General features: G+C 40.6%; 1 protein-coding gene across 4 annotated transcripts; it reads right to left on the bottom strand.

Moving 5' to 3' along the window:
• Window positions 1–300: 300 nt before the first annotated feature.
• Window positions 301–15,467, bottom strand: slc23a1 (solute carrier family 23 member 1). Of its 4 annotated transcripts, XM_067491656.1 has the most exons (16): window positions 15,349–15,441; window positions 7,156–7,756; window positions 6,876–6,990; window positions 5,708–5,881; window positions 5,287–5,444; window positions 5,036–5,124; window positions 4,874–4,941; window positions 3,847–4,028; window positions 3,591–3,711; window positions 3,355–3,511; window positions 3,105–3,252; window positions 2,929–3,034; window positions 2,453–2,582; window positions 2,209–2,352; window positions 1,505–1,600; window positions 301–1,157 (listed from the first exon to the last, which is right to left on the bottom strand). In XM_067491656.1, exons 4-16 carry the CDS (start codon window positions 5,822–5,824, stop codon window positions 901–903), a joined length of 1,773 nt encoding a protein of 590 aa, XP_067347757.1. In that variant the 5' UTR covers window positions 5,825–5,881; window positions 6,876–6,990; window positions 7,156–7,756; window positions 15,349–15,441; the 3' UTR covers window positions 301–900. The 4 variants fall into 4 exon arrangements, with proteins under 4 accessions (XP_067347757.1, XP_067347755.1, XP_067347758.1 ...); XM_067491654.1 differs by lacking the exon at window positions 6,876–6,990; XM_067491657.1 differs by lacking the exons at window positions 7,156–7,756; window positions 15,349–15,441 and having other exon boundaries at window positions 6,876–7,101.
• Between the last annotated feature and the right edge of the window lie 149 nt (window positions 15,468–15,616).

Below are 15,616 nucleotides of genomic sequence, written 5' to 3'. Positions count from 1 at the left end.
CCAGTTATCTGACTGAAAAACTACTAATTGTTCAAAAACACTAAATTCAACTTCTTCTGAAAAAAAAAATTATATGCCAATATTTGATGCACTGAATGAAAACATGAAAATGGACTTACTACTAAATAAAAAAATAAATAAAGGAGCTAAACGATCTGCAGAATCCGTTTATGTGGTGTCCTACAGGGTTTATTAAAATTATTAAATTACTTTTAAGAAAACAGAGCTTCAGATTTTCTGTAACCAATTTGTTGTTTATATGAAAATGTAAACATTACAATAAATATAAAATATAAAATAACAATTACAGTGATGTAGAATGGTTTGTCACCATTTGAATATAAAAAGACACCAAAAATAGGCATTAAAAGAACAATTCATACTTTGAGTATATTGATTTAATTAAATGTTTTTAGTTGTGAAGAGCTTAAGTCAACAGAATAATTCTTAAAGGAAAATGTTACACTCAGGTCCTGCAGGAGAATGGAAGACAGTGAAGGTAGTTATTGTTAAACTAACTCACAAAAACTGAGCAGCTTATTGTATAAAATATTTAACAGTTAATAACATTTTTTATCTAGCAATTGAAGAAAGAGTTTATGTTGATCTTTGTGTTTGACATTGTTTAGAGGCTTTTACTAAAACGACTACTCTCTTTAAATCTCTGCTGAAACTTTATAGCCAGTCTGACATTTCACCAAACAACAATTAAAGAGTTTTAAAGAGATTTACTTTCATTCTGCAGCTTATCAGTAAACTGTCAACTGCTAGATTAATTTGATTTAAAAATAAAAGAATTAAACATCAGTGTTCTGATGGTTTCATATGCTGCTGTGACATAACAGACAACAGCAAAAAAATGGGTGTGACATCACAAGTGTGACAACAATGGTAATCCAATCACACCTTTGTGCTATATGTCAGATGGATGTCAGCAACATCTTCTCCTCCACCTCTCTCTGGTTCCTCCTCCTCCATAGGTGTGGGGGAGTCATCAGATGACCTGAACCCTGTGAAGGAGGGGCTGATGGGAAACCATTGCAGCCAGCGAGTCCTTCTAATGATTGACATCCCCACAGGAAAATCATAGGAAGATGATGAGGAGGGGGAGGAAGAGGAAGCCCTCCATTCAACCAAACCTCGCTCTTGTCTGGATCCTAAAGATAAGAACAAACATCAACATCTTAAAAAAAACCTATGAATTAATACGATATTTAACATTTAAGAAACCTTTATAAATGAAATATCATTTAAAAATTAATTTTCATATGATTTACCATTTATAAGTATACATTTGATCAAATTTATTAATTTAGAAATCAAATTCATCTTCAAATTATTTGACATTTAAAACCAGATTAATTTATAAATTATTTCTAACATCTTTAAATAGGACCCATGAAAACAGACATCAGAGTCCCTGTCTGTGCTCATGTTACTCAACACAGGCAACAGCTGAATGAATCTGTGTGTGTGTGTGTGTGTGTGTGTGTGTGTGTGTTACCTGGTATTGTGTTGTCAAGGCAAAATGCGAGAAAACCTCCAACAAACATCTCAGTAGAAAGAAGAACTGTAAGGATCTGATCCAGCTCCACAAGACCTGAACACACAGAAATGATCTGTAAGAGTAGGTCTATATGAAAATCTAAATATTACTGCATCAGGTCCAAAGCTCTCACTCTTGCCTATGTAGGTGTCAACTCAGCAACATTTTCCTTCCCGAAGGGACCTCATCCATGTCTACAATACATTATGCCTAGTGTGTTCTGAAAACTCTATCTGGTGGTCCTTTCACCACACAGCAAAAGATCCCAAGCAAATCTCTTTAGCTCAGTGGTCCCATGATTTTGGAACAAACTAACAAACTCTGCACAATGAGCAGCCTTACTCCCATTATTAAAAGACTTGTTGAAGACAGACTTCCTCTGCAACCTCCTATGCACTCGAAATAAACAAAAAGCTTTTCCAATTGGTCCTATATGGCACATGTGTCTCATGAAACAGAAACATTTCTTCTCATAGTACTTTGTTCTAATGTTTTCTCCTTGACTTACAGTACATTGTGGCTACTTTTTACCTCACTTGTAAGTCTCTTTAGATAAAAATGTCTGTCAAATTAGTACATTTAAATGTAATAAATGAGGTACATTTATGAGACCTCTACTGAAAACTGGTATACATTTATCAGATCTGCACAGGGAAACTCACCTGTCTGAATGGAGTTAGGGTGTGTGTCCAGGTATGTTGGTAGCGTCAGACCAAAGAACATTGAGAACCCAAGAACAAAAAGGTTTCTGGATGAGTTGAGATCTATCAGCTGCAGGTTTGACAGACCGACAGCGGTGATCATACCTGAGAAACACATCTGGATTACTGTGACATCAATGAAACACTCGTTACAACACTTGTTGCCAGTTGTCAGGTAAGATCGGGTGTGTTATCTATGACTCACCAAACAGTGTGCAAAACATTCCTCCGAGAATTGGATCTGGCAGGGAGGCAAACAGAGCCGTAAACTTCCCAACTGATCCCAACAGAAACATGATCCCCGCTCCATACTGCACCACCCGCCTGCTCCCCACCTGCACACAAGGTATAAAATTAAAACAAATGCAACACAAATTTTTATACAAACCTAGACTCATCTGGATTGCAGGCATTAGTCATTAAGGTTAAGACTTAGTCATTAAGGACATTAAGGTCTGAAGATTAATTATAGAGACCTTGGAATCAAAATACTCATAAAATAATCAGTCAGTTAATTTGAACTAATGAATAATGGACCAGAATCAGTGATCCAGGGATAGTCCAGAACTAGTCAGTTGAGGACCAATTTAGTACTAGTCCAACACCAATGGGAACAAGGCCAGTCCCAGACCAGAATCTAGCAAAGCAATGACACTTAGAGGTGGGTGTGGCCTCTGTTACCTTAGTGATGCCCAGGACACCTATATTTGGACTGGAGGAAGTGGATCCATTTCCAGTTCCCAACAGACCAGCAATAATGCAGCAGACACCCTCGGTGAAGATCCCCCTAAAATGGAACAAGTGTCAAACATTTGGAAGTTAAGGTGATATCAATTTCTATTCATTTAGCTTCTCACCTGTTGATGGCATGTACTGGAGGGGGTGTAGCTCCTGACAGACGAGCGCAGGCATAGTAGTCCCCAATTGATTCCACAATTCCCGCCAGAGTTGCACTGAGCATTCCCAGGACCCCAGCAACTGTTACTACTGGCAACCCCCACTGACCTATCAGAGAGCATAAGCACACAAAGAGCAGATGTTAGTGAGTGTTTTCCCCTGTTGTTGGGTATTAGTTGGAGTTTCGAGGCCTGCGATTGGCAGACTTACAGGGGTACGGTACCCTGAACCAAGGTGATGAGGTCATTATGTCACCACGGGCATCGGTGCGAGCCTTGTATCCATAGCGACTGGGATCACTAGGCAACAGGTGCGTCAGAGTTAGGATGTAACAGACAAGCCAGACGAGCATTATGGCAAGGATGATCTGAGAGAAGAACCACATTAGAGACAGAGTTTGGTTTCTGGTTCTTAAGATCTATTTAAAGATTTAAAGTTTTATTCACAGGAAACATCTTGAAGATCTGGACTCTGGTGGTTCTCAGTCCTTTCTTCCTGCTGTACACAGGTACAGGAATTGATGTCATCCTCAGGTACTGAGCAAACAGCACAATGAGCAAAATACACCTGAAGAGACAGAGAGGCAAGTGTCTGTCAGGTAACTGGTCAACAGGTAAATCAACAGGTGGACAGATAGCTAAAAAGAATGGTGGACAGATAGGTGGAGAGACAGGAAAACACACAGGTAAACAGGTGTCTCACAGTGCTGAAAGGCCCCAGTGTGACCCAGCTCTGTCTCCAGCGGTGCTGAAGACTGAGAGACCAATCAGTGACACAGTGGGAGTGATGGTTAGAGGACCAATGTAATCCAGAAGCAAACCTGGCAGTCCACAGATTCCAATCAGCAGCTCTACCAAACTGGACACAATGATGGCCCCCTGAATCTGATACACAGGGATAGAAACAATCAAAATCTGATCCCACTAGGACTCTGAGGAATAACTGTTTGACCCTTTGTGGTCCTGGTTTGAGACTTTCTTAGGTCAGACTGGATATATTATCTCTTTGGTGTGTTGAGGGTATGCTCTGGTTCTCTGACTAGCTGCTTGGCATGCAAAAGCAAGTCCACACCACTTTAACTAAACCTGATCCTTAAGCAATATTGATTGCTATAGTTCTCCTCTGGAAGTCCCTTTTTGAGATTGAGTTGAGACGCCCTGCCAATAAAATGTGTCATACTAAGCCACCTCTAATCGTTTCATCATCTAATCATGGGTGGGAAAAAGATTAGGTGAGGAAATCAGAAATATTTTGTTTACCTTGCGCATTATTAGTCAGATACTTTGTATGTGTAATTAGAATAATTCTGGTTCAGATGTTGGTCATAAAGGGGATTAATTGATTAAATCTGTGACAGAAACAACCCTGATGGAGTCCAATATCCTCTGAGACCACGTTCAACTCTGTATTGTACAAGAACTGAAGTACTCAATGTATCAGCCCTCTTACCACAGAGAAAGTACCCTGAAGAAAAAGTTATAATAATATATAATATAAGTCCATAACACACATGTAAAGTGGATGAACAAACTCCTCAATCTAAGGTTGCACAGTCAGCCAGATGTTTCATCCAGTATTTAAAGAGAGCCTGTACCAGGAAGGTAAGCCATGTGACACCCCTATAGTTGGAGTTCTGGTACCCATTTGAAATCCAGTCTGTCAGTTCACAGGTACCTACTGATACTACTGATCTGAATCTACCATACCTGTTCAGTTAACGATCACATACCTCTCTGATGCGCGGCTGCCAGATGTGTGAAGTGTTCAGGGTAAGACTCCAGTTCCCATAAATTTCCTCTGCACAGGAACAAAAACCAGGAAAAAAAGCCAATTTACAATCGTTGTTGTCATGTAGTTATTTATTAAAAAAAACATTATATGATTGATTCACCATCACTAGGACACTTCCACCGGTCCAGATTTAGGATTGCCTGAGCAGGAATAAGGAAAGCAAATGCACTGGCCTGAAATAGAGGAAGTCTACACATACATAAAACACACACACACACACACACACACACACACACACACACACACACACACACACACAGATGTAACACCCACTTGACTGCTTCATACTTGCATGACTCCTTAAATCTCAAATAACTTCTCCCGGTCTCACCTGACTCCCTTCAGACTCACCTGATCCCCACAGTAGTCTGGATTAGGGTTGTGATTCCAACAGTTGTAAAAATAGTTCCTATCAGCTGACTGATGGTGTTCTGGTCTTGGCCAACACACATGGCCTCAGCCAGGAGAAATGGGACAGCGACAGTCCCGCTGAAACACGTCAAGTAATGCTGAGGATAGAACAGGACAGGTGACATCATGCCTTCACCCACATGTACAAAAACAGAACTCACTGGTGTGTCATTGATGAGTGCTTCTGATAATGAGACCGGGCTAAACACAGTCTATACCCAGTAATTAATCTAGTCCCAGTCTAAAACAATCCATTTAAACAGAATGTAAGTCCAGTCTAGTCTTAATCCCAGTTATACCTGTATATCCCAGTCCCAGTCTTATCTGTAGCCTAAGTCTAATCACAGATCCACAGTCATACCTGTAGTCCCAGTAGGATGCACAAGTACCAGGGGGGGACATCTTCAATGGTGTAGATCATGTCTGATTCTGCCCTCTGCATTACCGTTGGCTGTTTGTTAATTTTGTTTTCTACCATTGGCAGTTTAGTCCGAACTGCCTTGTGGTCCCACACTTTCTCCACATGAGCCTGCCTCTGAGTGGAAAGAGACAGAACACACCTGTTGATAGAGGCTAAAATGACATGACATTTGGTCACATTATAAAAAAACAACAGTAAAAACAATAACTGTTTGTTAAACTTCCAGAAAATAATAAAATTAAAGAGGATCATCCAGAAAATACTGCACAGTGGCCATTGGACTTGCTTTTAGTTTGAGAAAATGTTTCAATTCTCATCTGAAAGACTTTGTCGGTTTTGATCAACTGGCTAGAGAAGGCCCTTTCACATCCAACCATGTGAATGTCAAGCAATAATCTGGCCTTCTTAGATTATGCACAATCCAAGAAACCCGCACATACAGATCAATATTTACTCTTTGTTTCGCAACACCCTCTGGAGCACAAACTGGGACTAATCAGAACCCTACAATACTGGGCAGAGAGTGGACTGCACTAAGTTATAGGAGTGGAAGGAAGCACTCACAGCCTGCAGCTACCTACACTGGGCCTTTGTCAAAGATACAAAAATAACTATTAGGAGTATGCCCACAACAAAGAGGAAGAACCTCTGTCAGCAAACAGAAATACATTTTCTATCCAAATGTTGCCAGATTATCTGAGAAACTCCAATACCACCTGAAAGATAAAACACCCAGACATAAGCAAAGCAATGTGGTAGAAGGCAATAGTGATAGATGAAGCAATCCTAAGTGATAGAAATATCAGTAAGGAAAACAAAAGGTCACTGTGGTAATAGAAGAATTGGGGGCTGTGACCTCCCCAAACTGGGAGAGTGGCTCCAGCAGATTCCAGGAGCAACATCTGAGATCTCTGTCCAGAAGAGTGCAGTCATAGGAACAGTTAAGAAGGCTAAGAGATCCTCAGTCTCCCAGAAAACATGAGGTTGGAAAAGGTATGGTCTGCACTTATATAGCGCTTTTCTTTACTTTGCTTCTGATTCACCCATTCGCACTCACAATCACACACACCTCAATGGGGGAGCTGCTATGCAGCTGGCCAACACTCACCAACTGCAACTAAGTTGGGGTTCAGTGTCTTGCTCAAGGACACTTTGGCACGTGATCGGAGGAGCCGGGGATCGAACCAACAACTGCGAGATTGGTGGACGACCGCTCTACCTTCCTGCATCACAGTAGCCCATGAAAAACAAAAAAGGTCCATAGTTGGACTCAAACCCAAGATGCAGCATTTACATGGCATATGCTGTAACCATTTGGCTATTAGGGTTCTCTAGTGACTATGTATATTAATTGTAATTGTTTAATTCTCCACTTTCTGTGTACTCACCTTATGTTGTCCTCTGTGCTTTCTGAGATTCTTGTTTCCCTCTACTGCACTATGCCAAGGCCCTCCTCTCACCCAGCTCTTATCAGCCATTACCCCTAGCATATACCAAGTTCTACTTCTGTCTTTACTAAACCTTTCACTGCTGTGTGTCTTAGTTACACACAAAAAGGTACAGTTACCCTCTTAAAATAACAGAAAAAGTGGTGTGTTTTATTTTCTAGTTTTGTCTGAAAAGGAAGTGAAACACCTCAAAACTGGGACCCTAGTGTGCTCTGATTGGCTGGCAGAATCTGGGGTCTCAGAATTGAGGTCAGCAGTTGGACCCTCTTAGATTTCCCTCAGAACACCTGTTTGTACCAGTTGAACTGTTTTTTTACATGTGGAGGATAAAGGTCATATAAAGAAGCTGCAACATAAAACTTCTTCTGAATCTTCTCTATTTCTGTAGCTTTCGTATCTTGTTCTCTTTCACTGTGGAATACCAAACTACAATCATATTACTTTTTGTGCACACTGAGGACTCAGCCATCTTGCTGTTAAACTATATTAAATCATCATTGAAATAGATGATCAGAGGTCCCAAACTGAGCAGTCACAGGTTCTGAAAAATAAAAATGCAGCAGGAGTTAAGAAAAATGCTGAGACACCTATTTGGGGACAACATCTTGTGCCATCTAAATTGGTGCATTATGGGTGTATGTAAAATACACTAAGGGGTTAGTCTGCATTGTAGAAACACCACAGGTGGTACACCTGTCCATACCTGTCCATACCTGTCCACACCTGCCCAAAGCCGTGTCCATAACTGTGTCCACACTGAGCTGAGGGTAGGTGTGGACACAAAGGTTTTAATTTGGAACAGATCAGAGAGCAGTTTCTGTGAACATTTAATGATTAATCAGAGTAAAATAGAATTTCTGCTCATTGGGTCAAAATGTTTTCAGGAAAAACCCCATTCCAATGGATGCTTGGGACCAGACTTAGTCCAATGTCCCCCCACAGGCCTGGATTTTAATGTACAGGAGTGGAGAGGCATCTTTAACCTGTTCTCTACTGTAGGTAAAGTTTCACTTTTTATTTTCTTTAATCTGAACATGCTTAATTAAATTTGATTTGTTGGACGATCAACCGAAATATTTATGTTAAACTGAAAACAGAAAACTACAAATTAATCTTAATTAATAATTATTATGAAACTTAACACAAGCAGTTACATAGTCATACCCCTCTTCCAAGTCAGATTTTGGCAGATCCAGCTTTGGCAGAAGTTTTAGCCTTGAGGATGTGTTTATAAGTCTCAATCAGATTTGAATATCTGAACAATATTTCTACATTCTTCTTTGTAAACTGCTGCAACTCTGCCAGGTTATATCAGAGTTGCAAGTAAATGGCCTGTATTCATTCTAGCCACAGATTTTCAGTAGGATTGAGGTCTGGGCTCTGAACTGTCCACTCCACAAAATAAACCTGAGTGCCTTTAAACCATTTCTGTGGAGCTTTGGCTGTATGCTTGGTCTCACAAGTCTTAAATATTTTGCAGCCTGCATCAGTCCTCTGTCCCCCCTCTCTGTCCCTTTCTGAAGTGTCCCCGGCTTTGAAGCTGTGTGTCTTCCAGCGTGCAGCGACTGGTCCTACCAATCTGCCCGATGTTTGGTTGTTGCTTTTTGTTGCTCCGTTATTTTCTCTCTCCCCTTTCCACTCACCCCCACTGGTCAAGGCAGATGGCCGTCCTCCCTGAGCCTGGTTCTGCTGGAGGTTTCTTCCGTTAAAGTGAGTTTTTCCTTTCCACTGTTGCCTATGTCTTGCTCCAGGGGGAATTGTTGGGTTCTCTCTATACATCTTTATAATCTTGACTTTATTCTGTAAAGTGCCCTGAGATGACTTTGTTGTGAATTGGTGCTATATAAATAAAGTTGAATTGAAATTGAATTGAAACTGAAATCAGGTTTTCCTCCAAGAAACATTTTACCTTCTACCTCTGCAAGTCTTCCAGGCCCTGCTACAGAGAAACCTCCACACAGAATTCTGTTGCCAACTTTTTCAGCTTTCCACGCTTTCTTTGAATGTTTCACTTAAAACACAACTGCACTGTTAGACATGATAACCACTCAATTCAGCCCTCATTCTGAAGAAAGCATGCAGTTTAATGAGTACCAGAATACACAAATGAAAAAGTGATGAAAAATCAGGGAAATTAAGTACAATTCTACATCATAGATGTAGGGACTTGAGTCACTTGGACTCGAGTGAGACCTCAGTCAGTCAGTAATTTGATGACTTTAGACTTGACTTGATAAAATCATAAAAGACTTCAACTCAACATAGACTTTAGAATCCCAGACTCGTGACTTCACTTGGACTTTAGCCCTATGACTGCTCTCCTCTCTGCCCAAACATAATACATTTACATTTATCCATTTAGCAGACTTTTATCCAAAGGGATTTACAAATGAGGTACAAGGCAGCAGAAATCAAGGAGAAAACATCAAAGCAAAGTCCTATCAGAAAAGTGTTTACATTTCATGGGATGCAGAAAGAATTATTATTATTTATTTCATTTTTTATAGATTTAAGTGCATAGGAAGGTGCGGAAAAGTTATGTTTTCAGCATTTTTTGTAATATTGGGAATGAGTTTGCTGAGCGTGCAAAATTTGCTAGCTCGTTCCACCATCATGGGATCATTGCGCTGAATAGTTTTGCTTGATGTCTTCTGTGCTGTTTGGGACCAACAGACAGTTGTTTGTTGGCAGACTGCAGTGGAAAGGAAGGATTGCAGACCTGAATGAGGCAGTTGAGGTAAGCAGGAGCTGTTAAGGGGATCACCCTGTGGGTGAGAGACAGAGCTTTTAACATAATGCGAGCAGCTACAGGAAACCAGTGGACGTTGGTCTTGGAGAGGTTGAGCTGAAGATGTCTCTCTCTCATCCAGGCAGAGATGTCGCAGAGACAGGCAGAAATGTGTGATGAGACAGTGGAGTCAAAGGTGGAAAGGACAGGAAGAGCTGTGTGTCATCAGCATAGCAGTGATAGGAAAGGCCATGTGAGCAGATGATAGAACCCAGTGATTTAATATCGACATAAAAAAGAAAAGGATCAAGAACGGAACCCTGCGGCACACCAGTAGAGAGGCTATGAGAGTGAGAAACATGCCCCCACAAGGGTACATTGAAGCTTTGTCCCAATTGGTAAGACTGAAGCCAGGCTGGAGCTGATCCAGAGATGCCGCAGGCAGAGAATGTGGACAAGAGGATATGATGGTTCACAGTTTCAAGGCTGCTGATAGCTCGAGTAGGATTAAGACAGAAGACTTACCTGCGGCTTTTGCAGCTCAGAAAGATTCCACGACAGTTAGGAGTGCAGTTTCTGTGGAGTGACCTGTCTTGAAGCCAGACTGGTTGACATCAAGGAAGTTGTTCTTCCTAAGAAAGTCTTAGAGTTGATTGAAAGACTGCCCGTTCCATTGTCTTGCCCAGAAATCGAAGAAGAAAGACGGGTCATTAGTTCTCCACAAGGGAGGGATCTATAGAAGACATCTTAAGCAGTGGGGTAATCTGGGCCTGCTTGAATGAGGTTGGAAAGGTTCCTGCTGTGAGAGATGTGTTGATGATTTGTGTAATAGCTGGCATTAGTCCGAGTGCAACTGCTTGAAGGACAGTGGAAGGAATCGGATCCAGAGAGCAGGTGGTTGGATGGTTAGAGAGAAGGAGGGTGGATACACCATCCTCAGTTAGAGTTGAAAATGATGAGAGCGATGCAGTGTTGGAAGAAGTTAGCATGATGTCTTCATCTGGAGGCGAGAACTGTGACCTGATGGCTACCACCTTATTAGTAAAGAAGCCAACAAAGTTGTCAGCAGTGAGAAAGGTGGATGAAGGAGCTGGAGCTGGGTAGATGAGTGATTTGAAAGTGGAGAACAACTTTCTGGTGTCCGAGGTACTGCTGAGCTTCTCTTGGTAGTATTCAGTCTTTGCCCTGGTGACACTGTGAGCAAAAGATCCAAACATATCCTGATACTCAGCAAGAGCAGCTTTAGAGCTTGGATTTGCGACACTTCCTCTCAGCCCTCATGAGTGTGGTGCATTGCTCACGGATAAAAACTTGTGACATATAATTATGTGCAGTGAATCAAACAGGATCACTCCACCAGCAGGACAGAAAGGCGTGTGTCAGTCCCTCACCATGTCTTTGAACACCCCCCCTCTGAAAGAACAAAACCTTTCTGCAGTTGGTAGAAGCTGCCTGAACATTTTCCTGAGGTATTACATATTAAAATGTTACAGCAGCACCAAGATTGCTTTGCCATGGTTAACATTAAGAAGCAGTTAACACTTTTTTCTGGCCATTAATAAAACACAACCAAGTTAAAAGGATTCTAAATGTCACAATACTGATAAACTAGATGATTTGTGAGGATAATATGAGGAGAATTAATGACCAAAGCAGAAAAAAGAACTCTAAAACAAGATCTGTCATTTCACCTCAACTTAAAACTCAAAAAGACCATTAATGACATCCATAAATTAGGTGATATTAACATTATCAGCAGTAAGCTGAAGACCATATGACTGTTATAGCCTTACTATGTAGTAGGCTAGTTTACTATTAATAACCACCCAAGACACAGGTAAAATTTTACAAGGAAAAATAAGCAAATTGTTTTGAGTTTTAATCAGCATTTTATTTTTTTTATGCTTTTTATCTTATTTTCTGGTTTTATCACAGGCTGTGGTCAGTGTTTATGCTTCACAACAATGCTGTAGTATTTCTGCATTCTCAATCAAAAAATAAAAAGGTTTTAGTTATTTTTAACTTTTAATATAAATGCTCAAATCTGAAGTTAAATCGAATATGATAAAAAAACTTAAAAAAGATTAAAATATCTTGAAATTGTACAAATCCTAACTTTAGTCACACCTGATATTTTTGCTTTTATTTTTCCTTTAAATGGACTGCACTATCACTCTTGTAATTTACTATGAGCAAGCTGTGATACAGCATCTCAAAGATAATTTGACAGAAGGAGCTGTGGATTCAATATCTGATCCTGCCTTTAGTGGACAACTCCCTTTACCAGTTAAGCCACATTTGCCCCTGCCTTAATGTTTAATTTGTTTTTAATTGTTTTTAAAAATAATTAGTAGTAGGGAGCATGGTGGTGGAGAGGTTAGTGCTGCCTCAAAGCTAGAAGGTCCCTGGTACAAATCCACCTGCAAGCTGCAGCTTTTCTGTGTGGAGTTTGTATGTTGTCCCTATGCTTGTGTGGGGTTTCTCCAGTGTCCTCCCACTTTCCAAAGTCATGCATGTTAGGTTAATTGGTAACTCTAAACTGCCTGTAGGTGTGAAAGTGAGTGTGATATTTTAAGTCTAGACTTAAAACCTCCTTTTTTTGATAGAGCTTGTAGTTAGTTATAGTTATGCTGCTATAGGCTTAGACTGCTGGGGGACCCGCCCCCCAATGCCCTGAGCTCTTTCCTCCTCTTGTCTCTCTCCTCTCCTCTCACCCCACAATTGTGAACACTGTATGACATTAATTTTGTGTCTTCTTTCTTCCGTAGATGTCTGTCTCCTTCTCTGGCTTCCTTTCTGACCCTTTCTGCAAGTGTCCCCGGCTTTGGAGCTTTGTGTTTTCCAGGGTGCAGCTGCTGGTCCTACCAACCGACCTGATGATTTGTTGGTGCTTTGTTTATCTCTTTTCTTTTCTCTCTCCACTGATTTTTTACTTCTTAACTCAGACAAAACTGAGGACATAGTATTTGGGCCCAAAAATCTCAGAAATATGATGTCCAACCATATTGTTACTCTAGATGGCATAAGTTTGACCTTCAGTACTACTGCAAGGAATCCTGCAAGATTTTTTTTGACCAAGATTTGTCCTTTACCTCACATATAAAAGAGAACACAGAACATTGCCAAAATTAGGAGCATCCTGTTTAAAAGTGATGCCAAAAAAACTAGTCCATACATTTGTTACTTCTAGTTTGGACTACTGTCATTCCCTACTTTCAGGATGCCCCAGTAACTCCCTAAAGAGCCAGCAATTAATCCAAAATGCTGCAGCAAGAGTGCTCACTTGAACTAGCAAGAGAGAATATATTTCACCTTCACTAGCTTCTCTCCATTGGCTTCCCATAAAATCTAGAATAGAAGTTAAAACCCTGCTTTATACATGTAAAGCTCTGAATGGTCAGGCTCCATTATATATAGAAGACCTCATAGTATCATATCATCCCAGTAGACCACTTCGATCTCAGAAGGCAAGCCTACTTGTGGTGCCCAGAATTTCAAAAGGTAGAATGGGAGGCAGAGCCTTTAGCTATCAAGCTCCTCTCCTGTGTAACCAGCTCCCAGTTCACATTCGGGAAGCAGACAACCTCTCTACTTTTAAATCTAGGCTCAAAGCAATTGTCATCACTATATGACATTAACTCTGTGTTTTCTCCCATAGTTGTCCTTCTCCTTCTCTGTCTCCCTCTCTCTGTCCCTTTCTGCATGTGTCCCTGGCTTTGGAGCTGTGTGTTTTCCAGTTTGCAGCCACTGGTCCTACTAACCTGCCCGACGTTTTGTTGTTGCTTTTGTTGCTATTTTCTTTTCTCTCTTCACTTTCCACTTACCCCAACCAGTCAAGGTAGATGGCTGCCCACCCTGAGCCTGGTTCTGCGGGAGGTTTCTTCCGTCAAAGGGAGTTTTTCCCCTCCACTGTTGCCTAGGGCTTGCTCCAGGGGGAACTTGTTGGGTTCTCTCTATACATATTTATAGTCTTGACTTCATTCTCTAAAGTGGCTTGAGATGACTTTGTTGTGAATTTGCACTATATAAATAAAGTTGAATTCAATTCAATTGAATTGATGGGGATGACTATGTTGTGAATTGTGCTATATAAATTTGAATTTAATTGAATGCCTACCATGTGTCACAGCACCTGCTCTCCCATCCTCCTCTCTCTCTCTCTCTCTCTCTCTCTCTGTTTTGTGCTTGTTTCCCACCAGTGCACCTGGACAGCGGCAGTGGCCACACCTGCATGCAATCATCCGCCCTAATGACAGCAGCTCTTATACCAGTGTCCTTCACACCACAAGTCGCCAGATCATCCCAGTAACTGCCATGGTACTCGAGTGCACTAGGCTCTTAAAAACAAATCTGTATAGTTTTACTAACCTGCTCTGTGTCTCCCTGCCCCCATAACCTCCGGCCGCCCTGCTGCATCCAAACAATCCCCTTAACTCCTCGTCTCCACAGCACCTAATTCCACGGTCACCATTCGTCTTTCTCCCGCGACTCGCTGCTCTATCGCGTCTTCCCCACACCGGGTTTCAAGCTCCTCTGACCAGGCTCTCCTTCCCCGGACATCGCTCTCCGTCAGCACTCCCCTTTCCCCCGTCTCTATCCGTGCCACCTACCCCCCAAATAAACCATTCTAACCTTCCTAACAACCTGGTTCCGTCTGTCTTCCTGAGTTCACTAACATAGACTGCACTTCGTAAGTGTGACACCATGTCCCTTAATAGGATAAGGGGTTTAATGTAATTGATGGATAGATAATTGGTAGTACTATTTCTTATTTGTACTCATTTACCTCAACTGTGACTATATTGAAAAAGTTTAAACAACCATTATTTAATGAATCACACATGAGTTTATAACCTGTCAATTATTTTATAATAAACCAAATCACTGATTTTTTAAAATATGTGACTTCATGCGAAATGGGTTTGTATGGCCATAATAACCAGTGTTATTTATGAGACAAATATCTCGTTTTTGTACGATCATTATTGAATTAATAACTGTTTTAAAAGTTCATCCTCAGAATTCTACACAATACGACATAATATACAAGCATTTATTATATCTTTGGATTTATATAGAATTGCTATGTATTTTTATACTGATTTCTAACTTTGAATTTAACATGTACTCACAGATATTTTAGGACTAGAACATGTTTTTGTATTCATCCCGTGACTTCTGGTTTTTAATAACTTCTTTAAAGACTTGATTGGAATGTTCTTTTTTCTTCATAGTGAGATTTTAAACAGAAAACTGATTCTACTTTGATGTGTTTAATTTATTGACCATGATTAAAAGGAACAAATTAACTAAAATCCTATCCTACAGTCTAACTGTCCTCAAAAGTAGACTGCAATTCACAATTTCAGATCCAATAATGGATCAGTACTCAATAATCAGCATACCTTACAATCGTCGTCCATTTCTCCTGCAGCTGTGTGAGTCCTGGATGAAAGAGTGAGGTTCACATACACGGAGGGGTGGTTAATGATCTGTTGGTGTCTGTTGGACTTTCACCTAAACACAGAACCTGCTCAGGTGTGTCTGTTCCTGATTCAGCAGTTAAAGATCACTGGTTATTGATTATTGATTATCACCAACACAATTTAGACACTGATAATTTTATTGGACTAAAGCTTAAAAAAAAGGTTTTACTGGTGTACAAAAAATGGC

This window comes from Channa argus, chromosome 22, assembly GCF_033026475.1.
Source record: "Channa argus isolate prfri chromosome 22, Channa argus male v1.0, whole genome shotgun sequence".
Taxonomy (NCBI): Eukaryota; Metazoa; Chordata; class Actinopteri; order Anabantiformes; family Channidae; genus Channa; species Channa argus.
Note: the sequence above shows the minus strand (reverse complement) of the source record. Positions and strands in the feature narration are given on the sequence as shown.

Excerpts from the sequence above, each read along its gene's own strand:
- slc23a1 (XM_067491654.1), bottom strand. The coding sequence starts at position 7,257 with ATGCTAGGGGTAATGGCTGATAAGAGCTGGGTGAGAGGAGGGCCTTGG. Across the intron at positions 4,942-5,035 it reads GTGGAAGTGTCCTAGTGATG|AGGAAATTTATGGGAACTGG; the intron begins GTGAATCAATCA and ends GTTCCTGTGCAG. Across the intron at positions 3,253-3,354 it reads GTTCAGGGTACCGTACCCCT|GTCAGTGGGGGTTGCCAGTA; the intron begins GTAAGTCTGCCA and ends GCTCTCTGATAG.